At 36.4% G+C, this 11,534-nt stretch overlaps 1 protein-coding gene across 1 annotated transcript; it reads right to left on the bottom strand.

The window, feature by feature from the left end:
- Nucleotides 1–7,033: 7,033 nt before the first annotated feature.
- LOC116341333 lies at nucleotides 7,034–9,912 on the bottom strand. The gene is made up of 4 exons (XM_031768325.1): nucleotides 9,865–9,912; nucleotides 8,469–9,732; nucleotides 7,566–8,397; nucleotides 7,034–7,487 (listed from the first exon to the last, which is right to left on the bottom strand). The coding sequence occupies exons 2-4, from the start codon at nucleotides 9,720–9,722 to the stop codon at nucleotides 7,330–7,332; spliced, it is 2,244 nt and encodes a 747-aa protein (XP_031624185.1). The 5' UTR covers nucleotides 9,723–9,732; nucleotides 9,865–9,912; the 3' UTR covers nucleotides 7,034–7,329.
- Between the last annotated feature and the right edge of the window lie 1,622 nt (nucleotides 9,913–11,534).

Raw genomic sequence — 11,534 nt, 5'->3', positions numbered from 1 at the left:
GTATTTATTCTGTGCAAGTCAAATATCTATTTAATCACAAAATGCAAGCAGCCACACATCCGAAAAATTAAAAAAAAATCGACGACTAAAAAAGAAACCGGTTTGAAAGTCTTCGAATCGGCGTGCGCTGCACCAAAGTCAAAAATAAACACTTTTAACGTTATCTAAATAGTCAAACAATACACACTGACAATGGATTGTATTGTGATCGACCAACCGATTCACAGTACTCTTATTAATTTTTTGAAGGCAACGTGTGCATCATTGTCGTCGTTGCCATCACCCTACCGAAAAAAACAAGAAGCGGCTCGGAAATGATACCCATTGGTTTAATGTATAAACACACATGCATGAATGAATGAACGGGACGACGTGAGTGGAAACAAACGAAATTACTCTCAAACAACACAGAAGAAGACAAAAAAAAAACACAGAACACTCTACCAAATTTATAACCATAAATTATATGGCCTCAGTGTGAAAACTAACTGACACAAATGAGTACCGTTTTCTATATCTCTCTAATGCATATAAAACTGCGACGATTGCAGAAATGTGAGCTGTGTGAGAAGAATCAAATTAGATACGTTGGCAAATAAATCCGTCGTTGTTGCGGTGCAGTTGTTCCATTTTCCGCCCCATGCAAATCGACTTGTTATTTTAATTCGAAACTTCAGCGTGTATTATAATTATTTATTCCTCGTGTCGTGTTTTTTTATTCCTCATTCGTTCCTGCTTATTGTTTTATTTTAATATCTTTACTCACTCCAATGACAATCAAATAAGAGCAAGTCAATGAGCACAGAATTGCTTATGCTAAGCAAAAAAAAGCAAGAGCGACGACAACAGCAACAAAAAAAAAAAAAAAAAAAAAAACAATTGTAAAATCGTTGAAATGGGTACGCTGTTTTGTATCATATTTTGTCATCACTTGAATCATCGCGGCCCGCGCACAGTTTGCACCCATTTATTGTTCTATTGCGATCCAACTGTGCACACATGCAGCGGTGAGTGATATGCGCTCAAGTTTTAAGTGAGAGAAATTTCTCTCCCTTTTTGTCGAAACATATGCAATTTGAAGATATCGCTTTTACGAGACCCCATAATTGTATCAATCATACCGAAAATGTGTGTTTGCACAACCACATCAAACATTCTCTAGCTGTAGCATTTGGGTTTGCATAACAATTCGCATACTTTTCGTAGCATGTAGTTTGCATTTTATTTTTTTATGCTCCAAGTTCAAGCGCTCAAAATTCAATCTCATTGAAAAACTGTGCCACATGCATGGCGATTGCTTGAAATTAAAGCGTCAGCGAATGAAGTAATACTGTGAATTACTTTTTGTAAAAAAAAAACATTAACTTTTTCCCGAATTTGAACAAAATTGTGTACTGGTTTTCACTTCAACCAAATGAGTTGCATTAATTGGTCGGGTAATTTTTTTTTTGTTTTGTGATTTTCCATGCCAAATGTGTTTATTTCGTGTTGTGTCAGATATTACGTCAAATGAGAATTCTTAGAAGAGATAGATATATTTAGGGAGAGTAATAATAAGAGTGAGATTTCAAATTTAAATCGCAAAAAGAGGAGTCTTCACGCTTTAACTAGCAACTGCACGCTTTCAATTTTGAAATAATGCTGAATTTTCATTCGGAATACGTGATCCAACCCTCAGAATTTAAAAATGAATTCTTGCTGAACCTGTCAACAGCGTACGCACATTTAAGTAAATTTGGTACGGAGCGTATGTCGTTTTTAGTAGGTATACATAATGTGCACAAAAGGATAATGGGCTATGTGTAATGACGCTGAAAATGAATGTAATGCTTGCATTAGTAACTTTTCATCTTTGACAGAATGTTGTTGTTTTTTATATATAATCTCACGCAGTTGCTATTTCATTGCATATTTCATCCCTTTTTTTACCAACTAGCCTTCCAATTCGCTCTCTTGAGTTGAGTCATAATTACAATTGCTGTATTATTTTGTACAGTATGCAATAACAATAATGTTTGTCTGTAAACCTCCCTCCGTCAGTTTTTAAATGTGCGCGTATAACGAACATCATATCAACAATATCAAAATGAATTTCAATAGCAAACACCATGATATTCCAATCTAAAATTAGTATGGACAAACAATGAGAATAAATAAAATTGCATTGATGGTCGATTTTATAGTGAAAATGTTTTATGATTGTTTACATTTGTCAATGACGAGCACGGCGTTTCGGATTTCCCAATGATATGGGATAATGTTGTATCGCGGCCGTTGGCATAGAAAATAGTAGAAAAATGACGAAATTCAAAACTGAAAAATATTCAACATGAAATGAAAGTATCGATTTTCATTTTAATATGCACTCTAATGCTTTTCATTTACTTCCATATAATTCGTTCTATCTCATTCACTTTCGCGCTCTGTCTAAAAAACGCAACGTTCTTGCCTTTTATTTGGTCGATGGCTCGAGCCAAATACTATCGAGTTTACAGAAGCGACAATTTTGCATCGATACAAACAACGGCTTTCGTGCCATATCGAATCGCTCCGTCTGTAATAAAATCAAACGAATCTCGTTGAACACACTGGCACACACACTAAGCCAGACCAAACAAACAAAAAAGTACACACAGAAGCAGAGAAAAAATATTGCAATTATTTTTAATAGCATTCTTTTTATTCTGTCCGCTGCTTTTTTCTCTCTCTCTTTCCATCATCCTGGTATTCCGAGTTTTTCCGACAATGTCCGCGCGATAGAATACTATGCTTTGTGCTCTGTATCTCATCGTTGTGTGTATCGGTGATTTTTTTTATTACTTTTTGAAATTCTAGTAAAGCGATCTAGCCACAATAACGTTGCCAATATCTTGTTGTTGTTGTTGTGTGTGTGTGTTTTTTTTTCAGAAATTTTTATTATTTCTTTTTAAATATTACACTTTTGGTGCTGTACAGTGCGCGAAATAAAAGCGGATGGCCAAAGCCCTCCTCTTTTCACGCTTCAATCGAATAACATCGAATACGGATGCATATGCAGGAATATTGGCGCACAAGCAAAAACTTAACCAACAATCGAAGCAATGCGATAAAGTTGTTTAAAAAAAAAACATTGTGAATCATCGGGAAATTCCCAAATAAATATAAATACAAAGAAAACGGAAAAGTTGAATGCGAAAATCTGGGTCAATAAACGTGAATAGTTATTGAAAAATCTCCGGATACGTTGAATTAGCCTGAAAATCAAACCCAGAACTCGAACAGCATTTCCGAACATTCGTGGCGATTTGTCAATTGCATTACGATTTACGGAATGACTGGAGAATGTAGAGCGAGAAGGATGAAAAAAATTACCAATCTATTATCGAAATTCGTATTCGCATCCCATTTACACTTGCTTTTGTACACTTTTGTAAAACGAGCAATAGTTGGCAGACGTGTGAAATCAGTATACGTCTGCCAACTATCGCTCGTTCACAAAATAATATTGAGTTCTCAAATTCACCGTCTCTCATACACACTTCGCACATTCGTTTCGCGTTGTAATGATTTGATAAAGTCGAGTATGTTGAATTGAATTTGTATTTATTGAAATATTCCCAAACGTAATATTACTCTAAATTAAATATATTTATTCGTGAGAATGTTGCCTGGTCGCCCGTTCATTTACACTCGAACCCAGTTGCTGTTTCACGTTGAAATTAAAAATTCATGAAATACTTGCCGCTCGACTGCATTGAAATCTCAAATCAAGAGTGAACGGATAATATATGAGTGCAAAGCAATACACACGACGGGAGCATGAATAAAGATACTGAATAATTCTTTGGTTATATGCGTTTGACGATTCAATTGCATGCTGTGAGCCGAAAACGATATACCGACGACTTGGTAGTCCCAAAGTACGAAATCGAAAGCAGCAATCATTTTCATGTGTATTAGATTATTATTATGCACATTGGCGGAAATATGTTATTCGAAAACCAAAGACAAACATTGTAATGTATTTTGCTTGTTATCCCCTTTTGTATCTACGGCAACGTATTCTATGCGCTCCGGTGCAATTCTCGTTGCATAATGCCAAAATGAAATATAAGCGAAGATGTGAGTGTGTTTAATGGTTGGAAAGGAAAAGGCATATAAGATGCAGTGATTTGAACGAAACGAGCATCTGGTCACATGATCGTTTCGATGTAAATTGTACATGCTTTAGCAGGAAGGACAGTGCAATCATAAATAATATTCATGAAACAAAAAGAAGGAGCTATATTCCGGCCGAAAATTGAAACATTTAAACCTGTAGCAAATTTTCGATTATATTCAACCTTAACCGAAGCGAATGTATAATCAAAACTTAAATCACACTAACCCGGTGTCTGTGCCATCAAATCGAATATACAACGGTGCATATGTGTGTTTGCGCATATAAAGTCGTAATAATAATAAACAGCGTGATTTCTGTCGTTGTTTTGTTACCCTCATTCAATGCGCTTCTTTCTCTTCTTCCTACGCCTTCTCCGGACATCTTTTTTTAATATATTTATTCATTATTTTTGGGGAAAAAATTGCAGCAATGATTTTGATGATCGCACGGACGCACGTGCACGTGTTTGATACTCCATAAAAATTTATTACTTAGACTAAACTACCAGTAACCGTCATCGAACTCTGAAACAAATGTGAATGAATGAAATAACGGAAAAAAACAGCGGCAGCAATTTTTTTTACATTAAAAAATCGCTATCAAAATGCAAAATCAACCAGCGAACCAAATGAAGGGAGTGTGCATGCTAGCAATCATCGGTTAAACTGACATGAAACCATCAACCAACCAACTGAACAAAAAAAAAACAATATTGCTGAATGGAAAACGAGTGTTACCGATACGATTCATCATCTACACAAAACTACTAAATAATCTGGTTATTAAAATCGTGGCAGAGTGCCGAAATTATGGACAGAGATCGAAAAAAAAATACAAACACACACTTTTGGGCTCAGGGACATAAGTGCCCGGACGGACTGACAAAAACAGTGACGTACGATCAAAAACAGTTAAAGTATATTACGTACGGACGGTCAAAATATCCGGACAAACACGAGCGACATTAGTGCCCGTACGGACGGTCAATTCTTTTTTTTGTGCAACTATAGAAATGAACATATATATTTTTTTCAAATTCTTTGGAGAACGTACGTACGATCAAAAGTTTCTTCACATAAGAAACATATTGAAACGCAGTTCATATTGTATTTTGTTGGAATTGGGCATCACCGAGGTTTATTTCAATTTCCCTATCATCAGAGATTCTAAAAATTGATTCGTCGCTAATATGATCTTGCAGGTAATATTTCATTTGTGGCCGTACGTCAAACGAACATACATCTTTTTTTTTAAATAAATATGCACGGACGGCCAAGAGTGACGAGAAAAACATATCAAAATGTAGTTCGTAACCATAAATATGATTTTGAATTATGGACCGATATAGATATATACTAGGATTAAGATTCGGGGCCGTTCGAAATAATTTGACAAAAGAATGGCCAAATCGTTTTCTCGTTGTTTTTGGGGCCAGACGAATAATGTTTTAGATACATTTTACATTTACATACATTTCATACAAAAATCGTACGTCGGACATAATAGTTTTTACATCAGCGTCTTGTTTTTTTCTATAGTAAATTTTTCAAAAAAATAATTTTATACGTCGCATATTCTAAACGTGATATAATAGTTTTTTCTATAGTAAACTAGCATGCCTTCGGCTCGCTTCGCTCGCCTCGGCATACTACCCAAGCACTAAATTTGCCTTGTTCACCCGGGGCATTCGTACCGTGCGTCAGTTACGAACACACAAAACAGAATACGGAGCTAAAGACGCTCGGTGCAAATGCTCTGGACGAACAGTGTAATTTGAGTGCTTGGGTAGTTTCTTCCAATATTTCTATATTTTTTTTACGTATTGGACGGTTACTCGCTCGCTTCGCTCGCTCGTAACCTTACCCTTTAATATTAAAATGGAATTTACATCCGTAAGTCTAACTTGTCCGCCCTGTTTCCAAATTTCTTCCTTTGCCGAATGAATTTTCATTCCCCGAAAGAGATATTGAACATGCACTGGTAGTGCAGTACTAATTCAATAAACAGTAAAGTTTTTGGCCAATTAATAGAGTATTGACGTATGAGCAAGGGTATGGCATGCTATGTAATATGTTGGCGAATAAAAACCTTACAAATCTGTCGGAATATACCTTATAATTCTATGAACAAAATTACACAAATATGAGATAGTCAATACGAAATTGTATTTCAGATTCTATCCGATAGATGGCGTTACGGTTTGGCACGTCGCCGTGTCTCTCATATACGTGCAATTCACTTGCGTATAAGTAGTTCAAAATCAGAGCATCTTGATTTGCTGCTGCTCAGCATATAGCTGAGAGCTGAGAAATGCTGAACTCGTGCGGCTAACGCATACGAAATGGATGACACGCACACATGCATTCTCCCCGTTTAAACGGTTATAAACAGTTGTTTGGTCGTTCAATTCAAAACTCAAAACTTAGTAACCAGTTGAGTTTGAAATTGTGTTGCGACCGACATATGAGAAGCTGCGAGAAAAACATCACGTCGCATCCCTCGTTATTTTGCTTACGTAAGTGAAAGCAAGAGATGAGATGCGACGTGCTGTTTTTGCTCTCAGTCTTCCATATATTCTGAAAGTGTACGTCTAACGCATACGAAACGAAAGCACGATACATATTCCCCTTTCACTTCGTATGTTCGCTGGTATAGTGTGTAAACGTTGTACCGGCAATAGCGTCAACGGCAGCACATACGAAGCGAAAGGGGAATATGTATCGTGCATCCGTTTCGTATGCGTTAGCCGCACGAGTTCAGCATTTCTCAGCTCTCAGTAATATGCTGAGCAGCAGCAAATCAAGATGCTCTGTTCAAAATATGTGAAGTGTGTGTTATACGGAAAGATATAATCATCAGAAATGTACCTCCCAAAAAACATTTGTTGTGGCAAATTCATCCATTATCGGGCATATGTTGACGGTCAATATTGGGGTCGGATTTGAGTGTAGTTTCAGTCATTTTCAACGTCGCAATGGAAAGAAAAAAGAGAAAAAATAAACTCAGTTACTAAGTATGAATCAACATCAATATACTATCGGTTCAGTTCAATAAATGATACTCACCTACGGGTTATTTTATATACCGAACTGCCCGTACTTCGGTCAAGGCCACAAAACTCAAGCCCAGCATAGTAACAAAACGTTACAATAATATTATTTAAAAAGAAATCTTAATGCTACATGTAATTAAAACTGGTCGTCATCGGAAACATCGAGAACATAAACGTAGTTCTCATCGTCACTGGAATCCTCATCGTCAGCTGCTTGATTTTGTACGGCAGCATTTTGATTCTGTGGTCTCAATAGTTGCGGATGAATGTCCAATCCCAACACCGTACAAAGACCTAAAAACAAAATCGTAAACAACAAATTGTTAGCCAAAACATTCTTAAACATTTTTAATTTCAGTGATATTTTTTCACCTTTGTACATGATGTTCTTGGCTGCAACGATATCCCGGTGCCAAACAGTTTTCAATTGAAATGGAGCTTGATCATCTTTCCAAATGCCAGTGTTTAGTTGCCAGTTTTTGAAACATACTTGAAGTTTTGACACTAAACCATCTGAATCCATTGGAATATGATCTGGGTTGACTGCATTCAATCGATTAACAAAATCAACTGCATATTTACGCAATTGTTGGTACACTCGGTTGCTTTTCATGGTGATAATGACGTTCGGTAAATTCCATTGCGATGACTCATCTTCACTTGGAATACAATGCTGACAAACTTTGTATCGATCGCTTTTGGTTCGTCGATCGAATGGCCGGAAACATTTTGCACAAGTTTGCGATGTATTGTATTCGTCGACCAATCGTACAATACAATTTCCCAACTTCTTAAAACTGTTCAATAGTCGTCGTAATCCCGGGCATCGCAATCGCTTTTTAATACCAATTGGTGAGTTTGGAGCTATTTGAGCTGCACCAATAAAAACGAGCGCCGACTTTTTTTTCGTCAGTGATGCCGCGATTTTGTCACTGGCCCGATTCTCTTCGATGTATTTATCGAGACGGAGTCGAATAAACTTTCTTGTTGTGTACACCGCCATAGCTGGTTTCATCATTTTCACATAATAAGCGATGTAACACATCCAATGTGAACGTCCTTTCGGCGATGGAAAAAATGCATAGCGTTTATAGTCGAGCTCCCGTTGTTTTTGCAACAATTCAGTCCATTGATCGGATTTACGCTTGCGTTTGCCATATTTCGCTTTGAAATGGTATTTTGGACCATCAATTGTGATGTTTTCCTGAGATTTACGAACAAAAAATCATAGAAGTAAACAAATGATAAATAAAGAATGAATTTATTGTTTCTTACCTCGTTGCCGGATCGAACGTGTTTGCGAACTGTGGCGTTCCATGTACGAACTCCTGGATCGATTCCAAGCACATAATCAAACTCAAAATTATTGTACTTCTCTTTGATGGTGTTGTTATCAAGTTCTGGTGTATTGCGTTCAGGCTTCACGAAACATAACGAAACTGCCACACTATCGGTTGCCACAGCAAAATCGAATTCCTTACCATTTCCAAGTTTCGAAATTTTTGGCATGTCAAATATTAAATTCCAATAGAAAGCTGGATTGCTATCGTATTCAGTTTTTTCAATGTTTATTGGCTGACCGCGTTTTCCTTTTGCCAATTTCAATGCTCCAAATTTGCGCGCAATCAAATAAAAAAGATGGATATCGATGCGGATATGTTTCATATCGAAATCGTGGATTGGAACTACTAAAAAATTCTTTATTTTTGGCGGGAGTGGAGTGGTCGGCATGACATTGTTGTTCGGATCGCGTCGATATTGGAACCAGCGTTGTTTCAACATTTCATATTTCGCGTGAAAATCGAAAATTTGTCGCTGAATGTTTATAAATATTGGAATGGTTTGGAACCAGCGATCACGAATGAGATTCTGAAAGTGTACATTGATTGGCAATCCAATGCCTGCTGCTTCGTTTAATAGAAGATCGATGTTCGCGTTTCTCTCGACTCTACTTTGGAACATTACGATCTTCGTCGCACGTTTTACATCCAATTCAGTGATGAGATTTCCTTGTCGATTCAAATTCAGTTCGTAGCGCTTTAGTGTGAAAAATTTCTTGATGCGACTGAATGCCCATACTTTGATGTTATTTTTGACGTTTGTTATGTACTGAGTGATGAGATGATTGAATGCGTTCCCCATGCCCTCGCGAGCTGGCCAATTTTCTGGACGAAGAAAATCAGGACATGCTTGCTCCACAGTTCGTCGAAATGCAAGCGGTAATTTGTGGTAATTTTCTTGTAATACCGAGGTGAAACATTCACCAATTACACCATTCACGTATTTATTGAATTCATCATTCGTGTATTCATCGGATTCACCTTTAAAAAATCGAACATTTTCATCGTCAAAGGCTTTGTTTGCTTTGAACAAAAACAGTAATGACGCCAGAGTCGTAATCATTGTGGCCGAAAGGCACCAGTATGTGACCTGATCGATGAATGGTGCACGATACCCTTCCCGCAGCACTTGATTTAGAGTCATCTTCAACGACGTACTGCGCCCATTCTTGGCTCTCTTTCTTCTCATCGTGACAGATCTATTGTACAAAAATTAAAGAAAAAAATACATCAAATATAGCATAGATCACAAACACAATAAGATATAAACACTTCTATCACAAATTAAATGAAACAGTAATGAAGAGCGCATTATAAATATCACCTCTTACCTCAACAAAGTGACTCTGTATTCTAAATCGAATGATGAAATTTATTTCCAACGTGACATCAAATATTTTGCCGATCGAAATGTTGTTGGAATATTCACAGTTAATTTTATCAACACTCTGTTATTTCGAAATTAAAACAAAGACAGTCACAAAACCAACTGTGAATATATCCATTCCACAGGGAACAGCATTCTGAACACACAAAATCGTTTTTGAAATGACAATAAAACCAATTGATCGCCCAAACCACGCTTCAAACACTCTCATATAATTCTCAAGAAATCCTGTTGAAAACAAAACAAAATTTTATTGTAAACAAAATCGGTTGGTGCAAAAGTTGTTTATACTAACTACTGGATTTGGTTTGACACATATACACCGCGCGGATAGAAAAATGTCAGAAAGATGTCAGTTGTATTTCGAAAATTCAAAATAATAATTCCACAAATAAAAAAAAATAAATGCATTAAATGACGTATAAAAGAGTTCTCCTGCAGAGTTTTATTTATTTCTTTTCGAATAAATTGTTTATTTTTTAATTTGAGCGTAAGATTTGTATTTTCAATATAAAACTTAATGTGTTGGGTTGTGTTCACATTATGTTGTCAAATGAAATATTATTGGAAGTGAAAGAAACAAGTGGATCCATTCCATTGGAATTCGTGGAAACTATGCATATAATCTCCGTTCCATTTGACACGAAAATGACCACCAGAATGGGCCAAAACGTTACATTTTTCAACGTTAGAATGTACTAAAAACATTACAAATTTGTTTGCTGGGCTGTATGATACCGCAACGACATGTAACTTTTACAGGCTATTTAAAAAAAAAAAAAAAAAAATTCTTAACGTTTGAAGCAAATTTCAATACAAATTGAAGGTACTTTCTATACGAAGTATTTTACGAATCCCATTTTTTTGGTGATTTTTTCAAATATTGATTGTTTCTCAAAACTAAAATCAGATTCGGTTTTCGTAGCAAAAAACCCCTTTACACATATCAAACTTTGATTTACGTCTCTGGGAAAAGATTTATCTAGTTAAAAAAATTTCGCATACCATACCCCCATATATGGGTACATCATGGATACACCGATGAACGAATATCGCTCAAAAACAATACCAGCCTACTCCTTTCAATCCCAATCACCCTGTAAAGTCAGATGTGAATTTGCTGTTCTCCAAGAAGAATTATCGTGCTAACAAAATGGTTAAAAAAAATTGCGTACAGTACACTTTCGGGAGGTTGCTGTTGGAATGATTAGTTTTTCATGATCGTTTATTTCGGCTTTAGTTTTCAATATTCGAGTCCAATTCAACAGCACCAAAATCGAACGATTTTCGACGCTGGATGACCAATGTTAAAAGCAATGGTTGACAAATGATGGACCGTGTTAAACTGTGGTGAATCCTCCGTAAACCATGCTAAATCATGTTTTGACACGTTTTACCGTGATGGTCGACCTCAAAATCCATGGTAAATCATATTTTAACAGTTTTTACCATGATGGCCAACCCCGTAAACCACGATAAATCATGTTTTGACAGTTTTTACCATTTTAAATGGTTTTAGACTACGATGTACCATCATGTCCGACCTCAAAAACCGTGTTATATGGTGTTATACCACGATGGACCGTGATGTCCAACTTTAATAACCATGTTAAA

Source organism: Contarinia nasturtii, unplaced genomic scaffold (assembly GCF_009176525.2).
Source record: "Contarinia nasturtii isolate CC-2019 unplaced genomic scaffold, AAFC_CNas_1.1 Cnas_scaffold_695, whole genome shotgun sequence".
Taxonomy (NCBI): domain Eukaryota; kingdom Metazoa; phylum Arthropoda; class Insecta; order Diptera; family Cecidomyiidae; genus Contarinia; species Contarinia nasturtii.
The sequence above is the reverse complement of the archived record's forward strand: the minus strand, read 5'-3'. Positions and strand labels throughout refer to the sequence as shown.

Coding starts and splice junctions, on each gene's coding strand:
- LOC116341333 (XM_031768325.1), bottom strand. CDS start 9,722: ATGAGAAGAAAGAGAGCCAAGAATGGGCGCAGTACGTCGTTGAAGATG. Junction 8,398..8,468: donor ACGTTCGATCCGGCAACGAG/GTAAGAAACAAT, acceptor CGTAAATCTCAG/GAAAACATCACAATTGATGG. Junction 7,488..7,565: donor CAAGAACATCATGTACAAAG/GTGAAAAAATAT, acceptor TTTTGTTTTTAG/GTCTTTGTACGGTGTTGGGA.